Below are 24,996 nucleotides of genomic sequence, written 5' to 3' on the forward strand. Positions count from 1 at the left end.
CAAACAGCCCTTCAAGGCTTTGAAATAAAACAAAACAAAATAGAATAAACTAAATATTGATAAACAGTCAGAAATGATTTTTAAATAGCGTATATACCCTTGGTTAAATTTTTATGCTGATGCAGCATGCAACAGAAGTGTCTTTAGCTCAGTATAAATAACATGGCACCACATTATTATGGGAATTTTAAAGTAGCAGGATCCCTGTCATTATATACGTGCATTCATGCATTAATGAAGTATGTTTACATAGTAAGGATCAAGTAATTGCTGACATTTTTAAGAGTGCTGATACCGACTTGGGTCTATTCCTATTCACTGCAGCAAGACTCAAAAGCCAGGGTCACATTATTTCACGTTCCCTCATTTTCAACTTAATGCCCTTGACGGATCTTACTTTCAGGGCTGCCAAAAAGGAGTGAAAAGAATGTAGGGACATTCAGAATGCTAGAAATAGGACTGTGTCACAAACAGTCAAACAAGGCAACAGTGAGTAAGTCATTTTTCATCCGTCTCTTCCCATTCTCTCCAGGTCAGTCTGCCACTAACTTACTATAAGACAACCCATCAGGCTCAGCAGCCTGATAACTCTAATGACCATGAATGTGAGTTGTATATTCAAAGGTGATAATCAAATATTTTAACAGTGAATGCAGGGTAGAAAAGTACATGGCTGAAAGGCTGTAGTTTACATTTCAACAGATTTGCTTTTGATGAAATGATTATTCTCACCAGTCAAATAAATGTGGTTTGAAAATAGCGTAACAAGTCTTCAAATTTATTTTGTCTTATATGATATTAGATCTAATCACTTGCTGTAAAGATGGAGAAATCTATGTTAGATTTATTGCACAAGATTAATTCAAACAAAATCTTGCATTTGTACAGGACTGCTAATGTTGACAATATTCCAGGAATAATGTTGCAGGAATAAAAGGAGATATAAATGAATAAATAATGTAAGATGATAAAGCATTGGACACCGCAGTATTTAACAGTGATTGAAAATGTGGCTGGCAATATGGGATCCGAGATGGATTTTAAAAGTTAGAAGTGGAAAGAGTAAGAAAGTTAGCCTGGAAATTCCAGAAAGTCTAGCTGAGCATGCATTGAAATATGTGTCACTAATGAGAGGAGGGATCTATACAAAAGTCCAAAGTCAGCTGTAAGTTATGAAGAGCTGCTGAAGAAAAAGATGAGGTGAGTCAAGGGAGGGATTTGACAATAAGAGCAAGGTTTTCTTTAAAAAAATGCCACTGAGATGGAGAGAACTTGTTAAGAAGAGTTGAATAGGACACAAAGTACTGAGCTCTGGATAATTAAGGATTCGTGGATGCAGAAAGTCAGCAGCTCAGGATGGACAACATTGGACAAATTTCAAAAAAATGAGTAAGTTCTAGAGGTGGGGAGGTTGTGCTAGGATTGAGCATAGGCAACATTACATAATGGTTATATTGTTGAGGGATATAAAGTTTCCTTAAATTCACTAATGTGGGTATTACTGACTGGACCAGCATTTATTCTCTAGACCTAATTGCCATTAGACTTAACATTGGATACACTGAGTGGTTTCTCAGGTCACATTGCTGTAACTTTAGAGTCACTAAAGGACATGATGGATCAGATGGATGTTTACAATGATTGACGTGGACTCATGACATTTTTAATGCCAGATTGTTTTAAAATTCAAATTCCAACATTTGTTATGGGACAAGGAATTGGAACCTGGGTTTCCAGCACATTACCTAGGTCTCTAGGTTACTGGTCTAGTGGCAATACTACTAGGCCATTGCCTTCCCTGGAATTGGAAACTTCATTTTAGGTCATTCAAAACACCAAATATTTGCAAACTTAGGTTCAGTTTGAGCAGGTGACTGTGGAAGAGGATAAAGACATGTTGCAATTGAGTAAAATTTATGTCAATGGATGAAATTTATGACGCTGGTTCCTGTACACCACCCCTATCCTCAACCCATAACCCAACGTTTAAGGTTCATATATTGATTCATCCATGACCTGAAGTTGTGTAGGTGAGATAACGACATGACAATTTGTTGCAGGTTGAACAAGTGTTAAAGAAGTCATTATTGGTGCTGTCAACATATATGGAAGTTATATTTGTGTCTGTGAATGAAATAATGAGCACCAGCACATACATCGGAATAAGCAGGAGCCCCAGGAACAATCCCCACTAAAGCTTCTCAATAAGCACCTTCTAAACTTGTGACATCTACCAATGAGCTGAACGAGGCATCAAGAAAGTGGGAAAATCACCACTTGTGATCTCTGTCCAACTCAGATACAATATCTACTTGGCAACATGAAATCATGTCTTCACTGTGACATGGTCCAAATTCTAAGCTTCCTTACCGAGCAGCAACTGAGTGCAGCAGTGCAAGAAGGTGGCACAGCACCACCTTCTCCATGGCAATCAGGGATGGGAACAAATGCTGAGCTTGCCCAATATGCCCTCATTCCATGAATGAATGAAAATAACTCATTGATAGAAATCTGAGGAACGTAATAGGGACAGGAAGAGATGTTGTTACTGGAGATGTGCGAGCTATGCTCCGATGACAGGTCATCAACCTGAAATGTTAATTCTGTTTCTCTCAGCAGATACTGCCTGACCTGCTGAGTGTTACAGGATTTTGTGCGAATTCCAGTGAGAAGAAATAATCAAAGAGAATAGTGTTACATCAAATGGAGAATGGTGATATTACAGCAAAGCCTTGATTTGCTTGATTGCTAAGTAGCTGCTATTACAGATTATGTTTCAATTCCAGCAATTTTGAAAAAAAAAATGGAAATTTCTAAACTAGCACTGGACAAATAAGAAATTATATTCCAAAGGAGGGGAATGAGGAATTTCTACTTTTCAGTTTATTGTAAATGGTAGAAAAGTAAAGTTAAAGTAAGTTAAAAGTAAGTTTAATAAATAGCATAGCAGCTCAGCCAAGCAATGCTGTGGCATGTGACCTAAACAAGCCCATGTGCCGCTAGTGTCATTAGCTATACTGTCTTTCTGCCAAAGAACAATGGGGTCCACTCATTATCAGACTCTCCCGGTGCCTCAAATGTATGTAAATATTGTCTTGTAAAAGGAAGGAATGCCTTGGTTAATTTTTACAACTGTAGGGAATGCCAAATTTCCAATGTTTGTTTGATTCATGTGCAAAGACTATACAGGAATGCCTCACTAACTACTTAAATCCATAGAGATGTACAGCACGGAAACAGACCCTTTAGTCCAACCTGTCCATGCTGACCAGATATCCCAACCCAATCTGGTCCCACCTGCCAGCACCCGGCCCATATCCCTCCAAACCCTTCCTATTCATATACCCATCCAAATGCCTTTTAAGTGTTGCAATTGTACCAGCCTTCACCATCTCCTCTGGCAGCTCATTCCATACACTTACCACCTCTGCGTGAAAAAGTTGCCCCTTAAGTCTCTTTTATATCTTTTCCCTCTCACCTTAAACCTATGCCCTCTAGTTCTGGACTCCCCAACCCCATGGAAAAGACTTTGCCGATTTACCATATCCATGCCCCTCATAATTTTGTAAACCTCCGACGTTCCAGGGAAAACAGCCCCAGCCTGTTCAGCCTCTGCCTGTAGCTCAAATCCTCCAACCCTGGCAATATCCTTGTAAATCTTTTCTGAACCCTTTCAAGTTTCACAACATCTATCTGATAGGAAGGAGACTAGAATTGCACACAATCTTCCAACAGTGGCCTGACCAATGTCCTGTACAGCTGCAACATGACCTCCCAAATCCTGTACTCAATACTCTGACCCGTAAAGGAAAGCATGCCAAATGCCTTCTTCACTATCCTATCTACCTGCGATTCCACTTTCAAGGAGCTATGAACCTGCACTCCAAGGTCTCTTTGTTCAGCAACACTCCCTAGGACCTTACCATTAAGTATATAAGTTCTGCTAAGATATACTTATGTATATAATGATATGTTCTCATGTAAATATTGTCCTGTATAAGGAAGGAATACCTCAGGCATTTTTCTTACAATCGCAGGGAATCCCAAACTTTCAATGTTTGTGCAAAAACTTTACAGAAATGATCCAGTAATTGTGTATGCATATAATGACTTTTTATGAAAAAAGTATCTTTTGCAAAAAATAAATCAGCTACATAAGCTTGAGCTCTGGGATACACGGGTAGAGCTGTGGCTAAACATGAACATCTATGAGGAAGAGAACTACTTGGATAGCATGGTCTGAGAAGTGGTCACATCACAAGCTAAGGGCAAGCAGGCAGTTAGGGAATGGATGACTCCCAGACAGTCCAAGGGAAACAGGGAAGGAGTGCAGAAGTCCCCAGAGATTCTACTCACTGGTCGTCAATGACAGAAACTGGTGAGGATGAGTGTTCATTAAAGGTGTACAGAATGAGCCAAGGACATGGCATTACAGGTGGCCGTGCTGTACGGAGACAAGTAACAAGTGAGGAAGGGATGATTATGGGATTCCATAGTTAAGGGAGCAGGTATTTCTGTGACCTCCAGTGTGACTCCAGAATATGTTGGCATCATTTTACTGCTGGTATCATGGATGTCACAGAACAACTGGGGTATTCAGTGCAGGTCAGGTGCATTGGCCATGCTAAATTGCCCGTAGTGTTAGGTGAAGGGTTAAGTGTAGGGGTATGGGGGGTTGCGTTTCGGTGGGTTGGTGTAGACTTGTTGGGCTGAAGGGTCTGATTCCACACTGTAGGTAATCCAATCTAATCTAAAAAAAAATTCATCCTGGGGAGGGAGAATAGCCAGTCATGACCTATACTGGCATTAGCTACCATAGGTAGGAAGCAGAATGTAGTCTTGCAATCAGAATATAGGGAGGTAAGTAAAAAATTATCAAGCAGGACCTCAAATGTAATAATCTCCACTTACTCCCAGTGCCATGAAAGTGAGGACAGCATGGACTATATTACCCAAAAGGGCCAATGGTAACATAGAGCAGTGAAAGCAAAAACATTCCAAGTTTTGTTCAAGACAATTTTGTAGAGCAGTTTGTGTCCAGTCCAACAATATAGGAAACTCTGCTAGAATTAATTCTTTGGGAATGAAATGGGTCAAGTAAATCAAGTATTGGAGGATCATTTAGGCAACAGCGATCATTGCATCATGAGGTGTAGGATGTTGGGGGAAGATGACGATGGACAATCCAGAGTAAGTATAATCAACTGTTGGAGAGCCAACATCATGGACAGGAATGAAGTGAGGCCAGATAGACTGGATTCAAAGATCAACAGGAATAACAGTAACTGGCGAATGAGCTACCTTCAAAGAACAGAACACAGTCCGGGTATATTCTCTCAAAAGGGCAAACAAATCCAGTGCTCCCTGGATGATAAAAGAGATAGAAATTAAGTTAAAGAAGAAAAAGTGTGCTTATGACAGGCATCAGGCAGAAAACACAGTTGAAAACAAGGCTAAATACAGAAGGTTCAAAGGGAAAGTGAGGAAGCATGACAAGTGAAGGGGGTCGGTGGGGGGGGGGGGGGCGGGGGGAGCTGCAGGTAGGGGTAAGAAAGCAAACAAATTGGCAGCTAACGTAAAAAGAAATCCTGAACTATTCCATAGGCACATAATCAATAAATAAAGGTGGTAAAAGGGGGAATAGGGTTGATCAGGGATCAAAAAGGGGGATTTACACATAAAGGCAAGAGGCATGGCAGGGATGTTAAATTAATATTTTGCACCTGCCTTTACTTACACAGTAGATGTTGCCCAGGCCATAGTGATAGAGGAGAAAATGTAGTCATTGGAAGGATTCAAAATTATTAAGGAGGAGGTATTAGTTAAGCTATTAATATATAAAGTTGATAAGAGACCACAGTCAGGTGAAATGCATAAAAGGATATTGTAGGAAGCCAGAGTGAAACTTACAGAAGCACCTGAGGAAGGAACTTGAAGAATAGCAAATATCCTCCAATTGTTCAAAAGACGTTGTAAACATAACCCTTAAAATTAAAAATGAGTCTGCTTAACTTCATTGATGGGAAAATCTCCAGAAATAATTATTTGGAATAATTTGATAGTTACATGGAAAGCTGTGGGTTCATTTGGAAGAGACAGTATGGATTTGTTCAGGGAAAATTGTGTCTGACTTAAAATAAAGCATACAACATTCTTGGCACCTTAAATAGGAACATAGAGATCTAGAGCAGGGAGATTATGCTGAACTAACCTAAGATATTATTTAGACCTCAGCTGGAGTATTGTATGCAGTTCTATGTTCCATACCTTCAGAAGGATTGGAACGCTTTGGAGAGATTGCAGGTTTATGAGGATACTTCCAGGGTTGAGAAACCTCAGATGTGAGGATAAGTTTGAGAAGGCAGGCCTGGTTTCCTTGGAGAGGAAAAGACTAAGAGGAAATCCAGTCGAAGTTTTCAAAAACACCATGAGGAGTCTGGATAGACTAAATAGGGAGAAATTGCTACTGTTCATAAAAGGATTGAACATTGGATGTCACAGCTTTGAAGTGTTTTGCAAAAGAAGCAAAAGTGAGGTGAGAGAAAATTGTTACACTCAGTGACCGATTCATGTCTAGAATTGAGAGAGTAGTGCTGGAAAAGCACTGTAGATCAGGCAGCATCCAAGGAGCAGAAAAATCGATGTTTCGGACAAAAGCCCTCCATCAGGAATAGAATTGACTGCCTGGAATGTGTTTGAGGCAGGTTTGATGGAGATATTCAAAAGAGCATTAAATGATTATTTAAATTGAAACAATGAGTAGGCTTACAGGGAAAAACAGGAGATTGGCATTAAGATAAATGCCCAGAGCTGGTGGGCTCAATGCTCTCCTTCTGAAGTCTAATGATTCTGTGAATCAATGTGCATAAATTTAGAGAACATTGTAAATATGACATAGAATGAGAAACAATTTCTTTGAACAAGTATGAAAGATTTGACAGGGAACAAACTGGAATAGATAAATTGCATCTCTTTGAATTATCTTGAGGATGTTTTTGAATTTAGTTCATCTGAGAGCTGCAGGAGAAATACCAAATGTAAATTGGTTGATAAAATTATGTATCAAGCTATCCAGGCATGTCTTGAAACGTAGATTTGTCCAAATGTCATTCAGCCTGGCCAAACAAAAATGGAATGTAAAGAAACGGAGAAATACAAACAGAAATTGCTGGAGAAACTCAGGAGGTCTGGTAGCAGGCATAGTCTAAAGAAGAGCCATTGGACTCTAAAGGTAACTCTTTTTCTCTCTCCATAGGTGCTGCCAGATCTGTTGAGTTTCTCCAATGTTTTCTATTTTTATTTCAAATTTCCAGTGTTCTAAGTATTTTACTTTTATTACAACATAGTAGAAATCTGAAACAAAGAAAACTAAACATTCTAAAATTGCACAGCAGTGTGCAATGAGAATAAAAGAAGATGATAGGTAAATGTTTTAAGGTGCAAGCCTGTATTCTGAGGAAAAATCAAACTCAAAATATGAACCGTGCTTTTTCACAGATACAGACCAAATAACTGGTCATCCTCCTTTTATTTATTTATTTTCTTCTTAATTTCTAATGTTTTGAAAATGTAAAATTAACATTTACTTAACAATCAAACTCGATACTCTAGTGATAAGCTGTAGTAGCTTTGTTTCCTTGCTCAAATTGGAAGGAGGAAACATGAGAACACAGAAATAGGATGAGCATTTGGCCTTCCAGCCATGCCAGCCTGCTTCACCATCAAATAAAATCATGTCTGAATTAATCTTGGCCTCACCTGCACTTTACTGCCAGTTTCCATAACCCTTTGACTTGCCTGTTATTTAAGAATCTGCCTTGGTTATATTCAAAGACTCAAATCAATTCAAAATTTTAATGAAGTTCTCATAATTTGAGATATTAATATTAAACCACAAAAGTCTTACTATCACACATATAACAATACAGCAAGGTGCACTGCAACCAAACTTCATTTTATCAAAAATGTAAACAATGCAAAAAAAAGGGACAAACCAAAACAGAAAATGTGGAGAAACTCAGCAGGTCTGGCAGAATCCATGCAGTGAAAACAGAGTTAACATTTTGAGTCCTGTGACCTTCCTTCAGACCAGATCTCCTTATTTCAGATCTCTAGCATCCACAGTTCTTTGTTTTATTTGAAGGTAAAAAGGAATTTAACTTAAGCGCAGAGTGATCAGCCATATGACATAAACAGTTTCATAAACCATGTTCTAGTTGGTCTGCCAAATTGAGAAATTTATCACACCACATGGTTCACTATGACAGCTTCTATTAATACATTTTGAGTAAGGAAAATAATTTGAGTGAGCAATTTGGCAGCTTTTGTTTCTCCACATTGACATGCTACATCATTTATATGACATACCAATAGAAATATAATGAGCGGCAAAACTAAAGAATTCTCTGTCACATCTTGATGAATGCCCACCAAACTGGTGGAAACTAGGTTAGAACTCAAATACACTGGGATCTGGTTGAAGCCAGTAGAACAGAAGATTTTTGGATGCTTTGGAGGGATTGGAGCCATCATGTTTATGGGAGGCATGCAAACAAATTAGAAGAGATGGATAATGAGCAGGTTTCATGATACATCATGAAGACTGTTATTTGAAAGGGAATACTGCACTTTAAGATCCAATGATTAAGTTGTTAATTGTATCACTATAAACACTATATAAACAGCACAAATGTGTACTAAATGTTCCAGCATTGTAAAAGTAGTGACTCCAATGTTGAGCTTTTGTTGCCCTCTTTCCAGTGTTCCTACAAGAGGGAAAATAAAACCTGTTTAAAAGTGGACTTCAGCAGCAAGAAAGCTCTGGTGACTTAAAAGTTCATTTGCTGAGTTCATTCTGCCTTCTCAATTTTGCCATCTTTTTGAGATGACTCCAAGCTTTTCCGCAGTGAGGCTTTTTCAGCGTTGCCATTACCCTGGCCATTCTCTGGTGAGCTTCCATTTTTAGTAACTGTGTGCTTATCCAGGTAGTTGAGCATTTCACTGAGGACAGTTTGGAAGCTGCTGAGGGCAGCGCAGATGGCAGGAGTACCAAATCCATGTGTGATCAGGCTGCATCAGATTTAAAAACAAGGAAGATTAATATTTATATTGAGTGTACTGGTGTAGAGCAAATTTATTATTAGTATGGAATTATTTAAAATGCATCATCATAAATCACTTCAGAAGAAAAACTGAAAATATGGAGAGACTTGCATTTATACAATGCTTTTCACAATCTCGAAATGTCTTAAAGCACTTTACCACCTACAAAGTACTTTTGCAATGTAGTATCTATTATAAAGTAAGAAACACAATAGTTCATTTGTGCACATCTCACTCTGATAAACAGCAAATGTGATAGTGATCAGATAATCTATTGTAGTAAGGAAAGTTCCCAAGCTAATTAAAAAGAGGAGGTCCTTGATCAGAAAGTGTATTCACCGTAACTAACATTATAATTGAATAAATAGCTAGAACATCTATTCATGACACTGGTGCCAAATCATCTTGACTTGACCCAGAGATAGAAGAAGATGTGCAGTTCCATCAGTACATACATCATTGGAGCCTTAGGAAGCTGCCACTTTAATACAATGACGCACTGCATCAAATTAGTCCAATACAATTAGTCCACTGCATCAAATTACTGGGATGTTGGGAGTGTCCTTTGAGGAGAAATTAAAGAGACTGGATCTGCATTCTCTGAAGTTTAGAAGAATGAGACATATCACATAGAAACAAAGTTCTTCAAAGGGTAGACAAGTAAGCAGGAGAAGAGACATCTTGCAGAAAGAGAGATATTAGTTGCTCAGATATTTCAGTAATGTGCTCTTTCTCTTGTCCTGAAAAGTTACCAAAGTACCTCTGCATTAACAGTTAGACTTTCTACTATTCCCTTGATTCCATTTTAAAGAATGTTTAAGTTATTCAGCCAGCTTTCATATCAATGATGCAATGACATGCAAATTCAGAAACTGCTACTAAACTGATTAAAGTGCCGAACGTTAATACATTGATAAGTTTAAACCCCAGCACAACAATTGCCATATATTAATTTCTTATCCAAGTGTCAACACATTTTCCCTTTCTTGGGAAGAAGATCTACTAATTCAAGTACTCCTACAAGGTTCACTTTTAGTGACCTCAGCTATTTTGGATGATCGTTGTTGATCATGAAGGAATGCTCATGGCTGCTGACTTCTGGGTAGTTGAGGTTCTGAACCCCCAGCTTCAAATTGTTATACCTTAGCACCTACCAGTGCAGTCTGACCTAGCTGGCTTGCTTGCATGGTGATTGTTTTAGCTTGAGGAGGTAGACATTTAGCATACATATTCTGAAAAATGTGTTGCTAGAAAAGCGCAACAGGTCAGGCAGCATCCAAGGAGCAGGAGAATCGACGATTCGTGCATAAGCCCTTCTTCAGGCTTATGCCTGAAACGTCGATTCTCCTGCTCCTTGGATGCTGCCTGACCTGCTGCGCTTTTCCAGCAACACATTTTTCAGCTCTGACCTCCAGCATCTGCAGTCCTCACTTTCTCCCAGATACATATTCTGTCAGAGGTCACTGCAAATCCCTTGGGACTGGGCTTCATGTGGACTTTCCTCTGAATAATTCTCTAATCCACATCATGTGGACTTTCCTCTGAATAATTCTCTAATCCACCAGTGAGTGCACTAGTGCTTGTGTGGAATAAAATAGATGATGGTGTAGAGTCCTTCTACAAATTGGGTCCTTCTGATGTGTCTAGGTGCTCTGAAGTTATTAAGGGAAAGATAAAAGGGGAAAGAGAAAAGCTGACACTGAGAAGTGACACATTAATAGACAGCAGTCTTCAGGATACATCTTAAAGTTATGCACGTTGTTGCAGATTAGTTGTTTTGAAGAAAGTTTTCAAAGTAACATGAAGACACCTTGCTCAGGCAAATTGGGTGCCATGTTTTCGTTACTAGTCTTGACTCTTCTGGAACACCAATCTTTAGGTCTTCTTGGTTCACCTGAGAATATGTTATCCATTTTCCAGCAGCTTCATGCTAAGTCCACCATAATGGATACAATATATATGGTGTTAGGTCACAGATTAGCCATGATCACAATAAATGGCGAAACAGGCTTAAAGGGTGAAGTAGTCAATTCCTGTCCTTGGGTTTCTTTGAACTTACAGAAGCAGATGATATAAAATGCATTAAAATATGTTTATACCAAAAGAAAAATAACTGTTGCTGGTACAATGTCAGGTGACTAAGAATTTTAGTTGTCAGTTTGGTCGTAAACATGATTAGAGAAAGAAATACCTAAAATGTGTTAAATGTCTCTGAATATCAAGGTCTAGAATCGGGGTGGGTCTTGACGATCCAAGGGGTGATCTTTCCTGGCTTAATAGGTCTTGAAATTCCTTACAGATTTGCCTGCAACGTAAAAAGAACATAAATTAGTAATGTATTTAGTTTAATGTGGTTTATGCCCCTATTGTTAATTGGTGAAGTACACATAAAATTGAAATTCTCAGGAAGGCACATCAAATTGAGTTACCCAAACAAGATATTGTGTAAATCAAATGATGCCTTGGAGCTTCTCCCATAATAAGACACCGATCTCTTAATGACAACATACTGTCTCTATTCTTAAATATAGAAAGGGTTATACAATTATATATGGTATTCAATAGTACTATCAAATGCTCAGCAACAATCTGCTCATTTATCATCAGTTTGAAGTCTGCTAGGGCCACCATGCTTGTTACCTCATTACAGCCTTATTCCAAACATAGGCAAAGAAAGAACTCCAGGAATGAGGTGACAGTGATGGTCCCTGACATCAAAGCAGCATTTTGCCCAGTGTGGCATCAAATTGAATTGGGAAGAAACCCTCCACTGGTTAGAGTTATGCCCTGCCCAAAGCAAGATGGCTGCAGTAGTTGGGGGTCAATCGTCTTAGTCTTAGGACATCACTGCAGGAGCTGCTCTGGGTAGTGATCTCGGACCGACCATCTGCAGCTGCTTCATCAATTGCCTTCCCTCCATTGGAAGTGGAGCTGCTTGATGACCACTGCACAATGTTCAGCATTGTTCACCATCTTTGGGATAGTGATGTAATCTGTGTTCATATGCTGCAAGACCCGAACAATACTCAGGCTTGGACTAATAAGTGTCAAGTAACATTTGTGCTACTTGATTGCCAGAGCTGAAGTACAATGACCATCTTCAACAAGAGAATACACAACCATCTCTTATAGAAACATAGGAAGAGGAGTTGGGTATTCAGACCCAAGACCTTTTCCACCATTCAAGAGATCATGGCTGATCTATTGCCTAATTCCATATACCTGCCCTTGCCCACATCTCTTAATACCTTTGCTTAACAAAAATGTATCTATCTCAGACTTAAAATTAATGACTGAGCCAGAAACCCCTACTATATGTGGGAGACAGTCCCAAAGATCGATCATCTTTTGTGTGTAGAAGTGCTTCCTGACATCTCTCCTGAATGGTCTGGCCCTAATTCTCATTCTACGACCCCTATTTCTGGAATCACTAACCAATGGAAATAATTTATCTTTACCTACCCTCTCTTTTCCTATTCATATCTTTAGCAGAGGGATTGAATTCAAGAGACGTGAAGTGATGTTGCAGCTGTACAGGACTTTGGTTAGGCCACATTTGGAGTACTGTGTGCAGTTCTGGTCGCCTCACTTTAGGAAAGATGTGGAAGCTTTGGAGAGGGTGCAGAGAAGATTTACCAGGATGTTGCCTGGAATGGAGAGTAGGTCGTACGAGGATAGGTTGAGAGTTCTCGGCCTTTTCTCGTTGGAACGGCAAAGGATGAGGGGTGACTTGATCGAGGTTTATAAGATGATCAGAGGAATAGATAGAGTAGACAGTCAGAAACTTTTTCCCCGGGTACAACAGAGTGTTACAAGGGGACATAAATTTAAGGTGAAGGGTGGAAGGTATAGGGGAGATGTCAGGGGTGGGTTCTTTACCCAGAGAGTGGTGGGGACATGGAATGCGCTGCCCGTGGGAGTGGTAGAGTCAGAATCATTGGCGACCTTTAAGCAGCATTTGGATAGGTACATGGATGGGTGCTTAATCTAGGTTAGAAGTTCGGCACAACATCGTGGGCCGAAGGGCCTGTTCTGTGCTGTATTGTTCTATGTTCTATGTTCTATGTTCTATCTTGAAGATTTTTTGATGTTGAACGGCATTACCATTGTTGAATCTCCTACTATCAACATCCTGTGTCACCATTGACCAGAAACTGAAGTGGGAGAGCCATAGAAAGACTATGGCTCCAACAGCAGATCAGCGACTATAATCCTACATTGCCTAACTGACCTCCTGCCTCCCCATTGCCTTTAGGAAGTTCTTGGTGAGTTGTCACCTTGAACTGCTGCAGTCCTTCAGATGTAGGCACAACCATGGTTCCCGTTAGAAAGGAAGTTCCAGGAATTTGAGCAAGACATGTCGGGAGTATGATGGATACGGGGATGGGTGCATGCTTCAACAACACCCACAAAATTCAACCGCATCAAAGCAAGTCCAATTGATTGGCACCTGAGCCATTCCTAATGCATGGCAACAGCAGTGTGTATCTTCTACAAAATGAAATGCATCAAATCAATCAATATCCTCAAAAATCATCTTCTAAACCTGCATCAGCTATATGGAAACAACGCTGTCTTAGGTTTACACCTGAGCTACATACCATCCTGACATGGAACTAGTTTGCAGTCATTTCACTAACACTGGCTCAAAATAGACAATAGACAATAGACAATAGATGCAGGAGTAGGCCATTCTGCCCTTCGAGCCTGCACCGCCATTCAATATGATCATGGCTGATCATTCCTAATCAGTATCCTGTTCCAGCCTTATCTCCATACCCCTTGACTCCACTATCTTTAAGAGCTCTATCCAATTCTTTCTTAAATGAATCCAGAGACTGGGCCTCCACTGCCCTCTGGGGCAGAGCATTCCACACAGCCACCACTCTCTGGGTGAAGTAGTTTCTCCTCATCTCTGTCCTAAATGGTCTACCCCGTATTTTTAAGTTGTGTCCTCTGGTTCGGCACTCCCCCATCAACGGAAATATGTTCCCTCCTGCCAGAGTGTCCAGTCCTTTCATAATCCTATACGTTTCAATCAGATCCCCTCTCAGTCTTCTAAACTCAAGGGTATACAAGCCCAGTCGCATCAGTCTTTCCGTGTAAGGCAATCCTGCCATTCCAGGAATTGACCTCGTGAACCTACGCTGCACTCCCTCAATAGCCAGAATACTAGAACTCTCTTCTTAACAGGAACCCTGCATGTGCCCCACATCTGAAGGACTGAAGCACTTCAAGATGGCTGTTCACTAAGAACTTTCTAAAGGCAATTAGGGATGGGCACTTTATACCAGCTGAGTTAATGATAACTGAAAAAATTGCCATGATTTTAACCCTTCAATAGTAATATAAGATGCTCAAGTCATTTTTTTCTTAATTTATTCTGCTTTTGAACCAATTTTGAAATTGTTTTGCCCTTGTTTAATTATCATGATTTGATTTGATTTATTATTGTCATAAGCACCAAGATACAGTGAAAAGGATTGTTTTGTGTGCCATTCTGGTCAAATCATATCTTACATAAGTACATCAGGGTAATAGAACAGAATGCAAAATATAGTGTAACATCGACAGAGAAGGTGCAGAGAAAGATCAATGCTAAAAGTGAGAGGTCAGTTCATTAGTCTGAAAGCAGCAGGGAAGGGACTGTTCTTGAATGTGTTGGCACAGATTTTCAAACTTTTGTACCTTCTACAAGATGGAAGAAGGTAGGAGAGAGTATAATTGTATGGGAGGAGTCCTTCATTATGTCGGCTGCTTTCCCGAGGCACCTGGAGGAGCAGATGGAGTCAATGGAAAGAAGGTTAGCTTTCATGATGGACTGGGCTGCAATCACAGCTGTCTTTAATTTGTTGTGGTCTTGGGTAGTGTAGTTACCACACCAAGCTGTGATGCATCTAGATAGGATGCTTTCTATGGTGCATTAATAAAAATTGAGAAGAGTCATCGTGGACATGTCAAATTTCCTTAGCCTTCTGAAGAAGTGGAGAATTTGGTGTGCTTTCTTGACTGGAGCATCAACATGGATGGACCAGGATAGAATGTTGGTGATATCTACTCCTAGAAACTTGAAGCTCTTGACCAACTCCACCTCAGTAGTGTTATTACAGACAGGGGTGTGTCCTCCACTGCACTTCCTGAAATTGATGACCAGCTCCTTTGTTTCACTTAGATTGAGGCAGAGATTGTTGTCTTTAATACCATGACACTTGGCTGTCTATCTCTTTTCTGTATTTTGTCTCATCACTGCTTGAAATCTGTGGTGCTGGAAAAGCACAGCTGGTCAGGCAGCATCCAAGGATAGGAGAGTTGACGTTTCAGGCATTAGCCCTTCATCAGCAGGCCCCTTCTAATGAAGGGCATATGCCCGAAACGTCAACTCTACTGCTCCACGGATGCTGCCTGAATGCCTGTGCTTTTCCATCGCCACACTTTTCGACTCTGATCTCCAGCATCTGCAGTCGTCACTTTCTCCTCCATTGTTTGAGAAATGACCAACTACAGTGGTATCAGCAGCAAATTTGAAAATGGAGTTGGAGCTGAATTTGGTCAAACAGTCAAGATTTTATAAAGAGTCTCCTAAAGGACTGAGTATGCAGCCTTGCGGGGCACCAATGTTGAGGATTATTGTGAAGGAGATGTTGTCACCTATCCTTACTGATTGTGAGTCAGTTGGGGGGGGGGATTGTGGGAACAGCATTTTCTCCTTTTTACAAGCTTACTTTTCTCATAAAGCCAGTATCTTTCCAGAGAAAGCCAGGAGGTGCAAGAGAATAAGGTTTAATTCAGCAAATACATTTTGTTTTCTCTATGAGAAATACCATTGGCCACTTAGTGTCTTTGCATTTCAGCTTAGTAAAGGTTTGGAAGCCAACATTTGGGGATTCTCTCTGTTTGAGGATCCCCTTGCCATTCTGTGGTGTAGATTTACAAGAATGCCACATGAGGTTATGAGGGTGGATTTTCCAAGGTCACTACCATTACCTCCCCCACAACCCTCCAAACACCCCTGCTAATGTCTGAGGATGCAAGCCACCCCACATCTGTCCTCCACTAATTTAACAGAGGGAGCAATGGTAATTGCTCGAGATTTTATTATTTGAAATAACAATATATGTAGGCTTTTGAACTGAGGTCCCCAGACCATTGCATTGGGCATCTGGAATACTAGCCCAGTGACAACAACACAGCACCAAGACCTCCATGACTCCTCCCCTCCAATCTTATAAGTGAATAAACATAATCAGGTTAGACCGTCCCTGGTGAGGCATTGTAATGCGAGAAAAAGGTTAATTGAAGCTTATTGAAATTAAATGAAAACGTCGCTGTCGGGAATGGTAATTGCACAGAGCTGAGATTTCCACCCTTTCTCAAGAGGAAGTCCCACTTTAGGCAACTAATGGCTAATCAGATTGCTCGGGAGTCACTGCCGAGTCTAAAAGTAATCCTCAAAACGGAAGGGTTTAGACTGACAGGAAAGTTTGTGAAGGGTGAGAAGGGACAGGTTGGGGGGAGGGGCGAAGCGGACAGGGTGCGGGAGTCCAGGAGGCACTCGAGGGCAGGGGATTCTCCAGAGAGGTTGTTGATGACCCTAACGTGTGATTCCCTCATGGTCTGACACCAGCCAATGTTGCTGAGGCTGCTGAATTTCCCAAATGCTGTGGTCCTCTCCAATCTGCAGGTAAAATGCTGCTGATGTACACCTCATTATTTGTTCAGTATGACTACTATCACTGCAGCTACGTGATTGAGTCACTGTATTCACATGGTGCAGGCGAGCAGGTTGCTTTGATCTGGATGCGTTTGAGCATCTTGAGTGCTGTTGGAACTGCACTCATCCAGCACATAGGGAGTATGCCGCCATACTCCTGCCCTTTGCCGTGCAGACAAGCTTTATTAATTAAGTGAGTTAGTTACCTTCTGCAGATAATCTAAGCTCTTTCCAGCTCTTGTAGCTGCAGTAAGTACATGGATGGTCTGGGTAAGTTTCTGGTCAATGGTAACCCCGGAATGCCCAGGAGTTTAATGGTGGGGCATAGTGCGAAAGTGACATAGTTAAATATCAAGTGAAGTTTGTTTGATTTTCTTTTTAATGCAAAATACTGTGAATGCTGGAAAATTGATTCATGGCAGACTCAAAATGTTAACTCTGTTTCTTTCTTTGGAGAACCTGGTGCGTTTCTCCAGAATTCTCTGTGTTTGTTAGATTTTCTTATTAGAGGTTGTCACTTTTGACTGTTATTTGTCCGTCCAGTAGCAGTGTGCCTATCTTTCATCCAACTTTACTTGAAAAATTTATCTCGGTCTTAGAAATAATATGTTACTCAAATAATATGCAACTTAGTGAGGCTCCCATCTTTTTGTGCAAGTGTCCTGTTAGTCTTTGTTTAGTCCCATTCAAACAGCATGTCCATTGGGCCTTGAGTGGTTAGTCCATAGGACAAAAGGAAGATTTACATTTATATGGTAGCTTTCTTAACCTCCAGATGTTTCACAGTGCTTTACAAACTATTACATGAAATGTGAGAAGCATAATAGATAACATGCCTACAGCAAGTTCCCACAATTTGATAGTGATCAGATAATCTTTTTGTGATGACGATTGAACAGGTAATTCTTGGACAGGGTACTGAAGATAACTCGCCTGCTGTTCTTTCTAATAGTATTACAGCACCTCCAAGTCATGGGAAACTTTTACATCCAGCTGAGAGAGCAGTCTGGCCCTTGATTTACTATTTTATGAGAAAAATGCCACTCCACTAATGCAGCACCCTTGCAGTACTGCATTTATATACCAACCTGGATTATTGCACTCAAATCCTGGATTAGAGTTTGTACCCACAATCTTCTCACTCATATATAAGAGTGCTTCCGATTGAACACTGCTGACTGCTGCCTCACAGCACCAGAGACCTGGGTTCAATTCCCGCTTCAGGCGACTGACTGGGTGGGGTTTGCACATTCTCCCCGTGTCTGCGTGGGTTTGCTCTGGGTGCTCCGGTTTCCTCCCACAGTCCAAAGAAAATGTGCAGATTAGGTGAATTGGTCATGCTAAATTGCCCGTAGTGTTAGATGCAGGGGTAAATGTAGGGGAATGGGTCTGGGTGGGTGTGCTTTGGTGGGTTGGTGTGGACTTGTTGGGCCGAAGGGCCTGTTTCCACACTGCAAGTAATCTATTCTAATCTAATGATCTAGATACAAAAACAATTCTCCACATTTGGCTCCATGAATTTCAGCATGAGTTAGAATCATAGAAAAGTCTCAGCATATCAAGAGACAATTTAATTTATTGTGTCTGCAGTAGCTGAATAAACTAGCTGCCTGGTTTAATTGCATTTGGCATTACCTGCTCTGTAGTTCTGCAGGTTACAACATTTCATGTCCAGATCTGAGTTCCCGTTAAATGAGTTGGGTGTTTCTGCAGCAACCACAAATTGAGCAGTAAATTTCAGACAGCCACATCCTCTGGATGAAAAAGGATTTCCTATATCCACTCTAATCCTTTTACTAATCACCTTAAATCTGTGCCCCCTAGTAATTAACATCACTGCTAGGGGTCACTTGATGATGGAGCATTGCTCCGAAAGCTAGTGCTTCCAAATAAACCTGTTGGAATATAACCTGGTGTTTTGTGATTTTTAACTTTGTACACCCCAGTTCAACACTGGCACCTCCAAATCATGGCTAGAGGAATAGGTTTTATATATCTACTCTAACCAAGCTTTCAGTATATTATACACTTTAGTCAAATCACCCTTCAGTCTCCTCTGTTCTAAGAAAAGTAACCCTAGCTGATCCAAACATCCCTGGTACCTGCAAATATCAAATTCTGGCAAAAGTCTTGTAAATTTCCTTTATACTCTTCCTAGAACAATTATGCCCTTCCTGAAATTAATGACCAGAACTGTACACAATGCTGTAGCTTCTCACCCAAATAAGGAATAATATATCCCATATTCCTTCTCCACTACTTTGTTTCCTTGTCTTGCAACCTTTCGGGACATGAAGATATGCACTCCAAGGTCTCTCACTTTGACTACCACTCTGAATATCCTTGCTTTGTTTGCTCTCCCTGAATCTATAACTTCACATTTCTCCAGACCAAGTTCCATCTATCATTTTCCACTCACTCAATCAAGCCATTAATAACTTCCTGCAATTGACAATCATTCTCTTTACTGTGAATTAGCTGGTCAACTTTTGTATCATCTACGAATTTCCCAAACATGTGTCTTCCATTTGAGTCTAAATCATTAAGTTATACCAGAAACTGCAAGGACCCAAAACAGAACCCTAGAATTCACTTACCTTTCGCAAAACATTTGTTGGCCATTACTCTTTGTTTCCTGTTGTACAGGTCAATTTTGGATCCAACTCAACAACTTCACCTAGATTCCATGGGCTTTAATTATCATCAATGATCCGTAATGTGGGACCTTGTCAAACCTCTCAATAAAATCCATGTGGAGAACACACACTGCACTACCAACAGCTATCCTTCTTGTTATTTCTTGAAATAGAATCAATTAAGTTAAGACTGAATATAGAATTGTACGGTTTCTCATTAGGTTTGTTAGGTGTTGGCTAATATTGTGCTTTTGAAATCAAGAATTTTTGTACCGTCTGTGCCTCTCAACTATTGTATCTGAGTAGATAATTGAGTAATTGAAGTCTCATAAGTCTTATTGCCCATTTTTGGCACTCATAATTTGGCCTATATATTTGCTCTGCTAACTCTCTCCAAGAATTTTACGATCTATCGTAGACATGTGTAAGTGTGAATGCCCCTCTTTTGCTTCTCAACTAAACCCAAATGGCCTCATTTGATACTTCATTTAGTTATGTTATCCTTCTTCACAGCTACGACAGATTCTTAAACCACCTAACACCTTCATTTTTTAAAAAATTCCCAAGTCCAACCTGCCTGAAGACTCTACATTCAGGGATGTTGAACTGCCATTCTTGCCCCTCTGTAAGCCAAACTTCCATCATAACATTTATCAGATCTAAATCATTTGCAGAATCTTCAGGATAGATGGGAAGCAGAGGAAATGTGTCAAGTAGGAATTATATTGAGGAAACCAGTTCAACAAAGGCATTAGTTGCCTTTCTTACATGTGAGAAAATAATCATTTTGAAGTTTAACTGTGCAGGTCATTCTATTTTTAAAAAATGAAAGCATAGCTCCAGCATGAAAATGTGTTTGATGTGTTAAAAGTTTATTGATTATGTTATCCAGTGCTTCGCTTGATACAGGGTTCTTCCAGAATGGTATTGGACTCCACACACAATTTTAACTTTGGCTGATGGTAAAAGTGGCAACATAATTTTGGGTGTACATCATATCTCTCTTGCTGCATCATTCTCATTTGTTTTGCACTATCATCCAAAATCAAAATTAATTTATATATTTTGAATTCTGGCCTGTGCTATATCATCTGGTCTTAACTTGGAGAGTGACAGTTTCTACAGCTGGCCTCAGGTATCCAGGACTATGAATAGGAGTGATCAGCCACTTTGCTGTTCAGTGATCAGCTTCGAAAATGCCCGCTTGTAGAATGGCGATCAAACTGGACTTTGTTGCCATGATTCCAATGGTAAAAGCAATCTCAGGAAGGAATTGAATTAGTCAAGGTACAGAAACGCAACTGGTACCTGTAAAAGTGTGCCCCCATATAATTCAGATCAATCATTAAAGGAGGGGAAAATTGACAGGAAAGTTAAAAAAAAAGTTTGATTTGATGTTTGAGCTTTCCCTTAACTGTTTCAAAAGTATTTAAAACAAATGAAAGTTGAATAAATGAGTGGCACTAAAGTAAACCACATTTATTCTGTTTGTAGCCTACCACAAGTAAGCATAATGTTTGTAGCTTTGGTGAATTTTCTATTTTATTACAAAAGGCATGGCTCAAAAGGGATGAGCTGAAATTGAATGAGTTCTATAAATAGGTGGAAAGAAACTTTCAAAGTTGTTTTTGGAAATCTCCTCGGGGAAAAATACTTTTGAAGGAAAAGCAAAAGAAAAACAGACTTTAAATAGCACTCTTTGCTTCACATGATTTCAACTGTTTTGTGATATGTATGACCTCCACTCTTAGACTACTCTTCCTGAGGCCTACTCATGCAATGTTCACCGACAGTTACTGAATATAAGTTATTCTTAATTATATTGACTCTTGCGCTGACATATAAACTGTCAATCACACCAGACTGATAGCAATTAATATTACTTTTAAGAAAAAAAGTCAATAAAAAACACTTAGTCTCAGCACTGTATCACATACACAGGTACATGCTGTGTCTTGAAACTGTGGATTGATTTTTTTTAGACTAAGCTTACAAAAAGCTATACTCAAGAAACTGTATTTACATTTATTTTATTGGAAAATTACATATGCTGCAGTCAAAGCAATCCTCCAAGGAGCCAAAGTGAACTGAAACTGTAAATGTAGTTTTAAAGTTTATATTCTGATTTCACCTTCAACAAATGTTATTTATTGATATTCAGAAACTGTTTAATCTCAAAAAGATATTTCTCCAAGTCAATACAACTTATGATACTAAAAATGCTAAATTCATTTTACTCTGGAAAATATATTGCTTTGTGCTTCAGGAATTATTTCAGAAATTCCTTCAGTACTGAATCCCCCTGTTACTCTGCAGAATCTTAAGGGGAAGTTTTCTGTTGGGACCAGGATTCCGAAGAGGGCAAAAGGTGGAGATGAGTATGAGACAGATCTGATGTTCATCCCAAGTGACCCAGATACATTGAAGTTATGAGTGCCATCTCTATATGAATATGACACCTGGCTGGAATTGAAGTTGAATGGCTGAGGATCCTGGGATTGAATTCATTGGAGTTTAGAAGATTAAGGGGAGATCTAATAGAAACTTACAAGATAATACATGGCTTGGAAAGGGTGGACGCTAGGAAATTGTTTCCGTTAGGCGAGGAGACTAGGACCCGTGGACACAGCCTTAGAATTAGAGGGGGTAAATTCAGAACAGAAATGCGGAGACATTTCTACAGCCAGAGAGTGGTGGGCCTGTGGAATTCATTGCCGCAGAGTACAGTGGAGGCTGGGACGCTAAATGTCTTCAAGGCAGAGATTGATAAATTCTTGATGTCACAAGGAATTAAGGGCTATGGGGAGAATGCGGGTAAGTGGAGTTGAAATGCCCATCAGCCATGATTGAATGGCGGAGTGGACTTGATGGGCCTAATGGCCTTACTTCCACTCCTATGTCTAATGGTCTTAAGTTCTGGCAACACCAGCCTACATGTCTCTGAGGGTGAAGGGGTTCCAGGAGAAGAATGGAAGGAAATGGAAGGGCTGTCCATCACAGGAAGGCCTATCTTTCCTACTGAAGCCCAATTAAGACATTCCTCTATTTAATGGTATTTTTAGCTTTGGTTGTGATAACTAAAATAAGATACGGTCAAAGTATTTTTAAAGGGAATGGGAAACATCTTCAGAGGACATCAAGTTCAAGCATTCTCCTCCAATTTCAAAAATCAGTATGACATTTTAAATTTACATATCCTCTATTTAAAACAAAACCATCAACTTTAACTGGTGGCATTGAGACTCTTGAGAAGCCTTAGCATTGTTAAGAAACTGCTATAGTAATGTGGATTCCAGAAAATTCTCAGTGTAAAACAAAGAAGGGACAAGCTTTCTGGTGCTGACATCTGACACATTTGAATGTCTGTTCTCTTGAATGACATGTGCTGGCAAGATGTCATTTCCCAACACTGATCAAAGATCACAGATCTGAAACGTTCACTCTGTTTTGCTCTCCAGAAATGTTACCTGACCTGCCAAGTATTTCTGTTTAAGTTTCTATGTGGCATCAGATAAAATTATGCAACCTGAGCCTAATAATGGAGTTATTCCAGGTCACTTCTTATGTCTGATACATCTGAATGACAAAGGCAGAATGACAATTTCCTGCTTCCATTTTGACAGAGGAAAAAATATTTGAGAAACAATTCAAAGACATTTGAAACTTATTGTGGCAGAGTTTGGGACAATGGGACAATTTGGTACTGTAAATGTTCTACACAGGTATCCTGCCATTGAATGGTCAAATCATCAGTCCACAAAAGATCAGGAACCATCTAGTGAAGTTAGAATAATGTCTATTCTGCATTTTCCAGTACCTAAGATATAGTACGAAACTCTGTGATATATTGTCATGAATGGATTTTATTGGAGGTTCATTCCATATCTGTGATGGATTCTCTGATAAATTTGTTGAAGAAATACAATGAATTTGAATGTTTTAATGTACAGCAGAGTGTCAGAATGCCTTTGACAGTTTGAAGTTTGTGCTGACAACTCCATTGATGTTAGTAGCACTGACTTACAAAAACAGCTGTTCAAATGGGAAGTTGATGTCAGGGATATCAAGGTGGATACTATTTGACTACAGCATGATGAAATGGGCTTCTTGTCAGTTATCTCTCCAGAAAATTGAATGCTGTTTCAATAGAAATATTCAATGGGTGAGAAAGAGACACTGAAAGCTGAATCCTTATCCTTTTGGCTAAGTGTGAGTTGCATTGAGGTTTTGAGGGATTGTGACAGAGAGACCTGGCAAGATTTCTCATTGTATCTTAACATGTGCACCTAACTCCAATTCTATGGAATCCCTCACAGCCAATTTCAGCTCCATCTTACTATGTACTGTTCCCAGAGCAACTCACCACTCATCAAATATCTGCCGAAAGACCAGCATCTCTTCACCGTGCACCATCTTTAAGAGGCTACTCTACCCACATGAGCATTGGCAAATTTGGCATTGCTCCTCACTGGGCAATGTCATGGCACAGCAGCCACAAAGCCATACTGCTCATGGCATGCTCATGACACTCCATTGCATATGTAATCCCATTTTCTTACTCTGAGCTCTGTCATCTTGTAGGAAAGCTTGCTTTAGTTCATTTCCCTCATCCTTTTCCTTGGATGACTGCTTTTGTCATCCTGTCTGCTCAGCATTTTTCACAGCACCTCACACCCTGCTCCAGTTGTGTGGAAAACAACTGTGACTCACTGTGTCCTGAATATACTGGAGAGCACAGGACCCAGTCCATTCAATGCTGTGGAATTGCATTCTCAGGAATACTACTGTTGACTCCATCGTGGCCAGGTGCACCAACTTGCTGAAGGTATCAGCGAAGTGACCAACGCATTACATTGAAATGAGAAAAGTTGTTACACTCTGACCCTCTTCCTACCCTGGATTCACATCTACCATTCCATTTTCCATTTCATTCATTACACTCCTTCATCGTTCTTACTTATGATACATTCCATTGTGCATTCTCCTCTTCTCACAGCACCATTGGAAGCTCCACATGTGATGGGGCATTTCTGGCCAACATTCATCTCTTTTTAAGTTATTGCTGTTAACGGGTGGCATGGTGGCTCAGTCCCTGCCTCACAACACCAGGGACCTGGGTTCAATTCCTGCCTCGGGCAACTGTCTGTGTGGAGTTTGCACATTCTCCCCATTCTGTGTGGGTTTCCTCCGGTTTCCTCCCATAGTCCAAAGATGTGCAGGTTAGGTGAATTGGTGATGCTAAATTGCCCATAGTGTTAGGTGGATTAGTCTGGGGTAAATATAGGGGGGTGGGTTTCTGTTTGGAGGGTCAGTGTGGCCTGTTTCCACACTGTAGGTAATCTTAAAAAAACTTCTGCATCTCTGGGATAATAATGTTTGTTTCACTAGCACCAATGGCATGGTGCAATCTGCCTTTCACTGACATTTGTTGTCTTGGCACATTTGCTCTGCATGCATTACAAATGGATGAAGAAATATTTGCAAATTAAATGTAACAGGAACTTGCAAACTCTTGCTTCGTGTATTTGCCTCTTCAGTGTCTGAACG

At 40.1% G+C, this 24,996-nt stretch overlaps 1 protein-coding gene across 2 annotated transcripts in view; it reads right to left on the bottom strand.

The window, feature by feature from the left end:
* Positions 1–7,931: 7,931 nt before the first annotated feature.
* The window catches only part of tfap2d (transcription factor AP-2 delta (activating enhancer binding protein 2 delta)), a 121,218-nt gene continuing 104,153 nt past the window's right edge, over positions 7,932–24,996 (bottom strand). For both annotated transcript variants that reach the window (XM_072549623.1, XM_072549625.1), the window contains 2 exons: positions 11,294–11,407; positions 7,932–9,069 (listed from right to left, as the gene is read on the bottom strand). In XM_072549623.1, the coding sequence (XP_072405724.1) occupies positions 8,850–9,069; positions 11,294–11,407 (334 nt within the window). In that variant the 3' untranslated portion in view covers positions 7,932–8,849. The remainder of the gene's footprint in view (positions 9,070–11,293; positions 11,408–24,996) is intronic.

This window comes from Chiloscyllium punctatum, chromosome 3, assembly GCF_047496795.1.
Source record: "Chiloscyllium punctatum isolate Juve2018m chromosome 3, sChiPun1.3, whole genome shotgun sequence".
In the NCBI taxonomy this organism is placed as follows: Eukaryota; Metazoa; Chordata; class Chondrichthyes; order Orectolobiformes; family Hemiscylliidae; genus Chiloscyllium; species Chiloscyllium punctatum.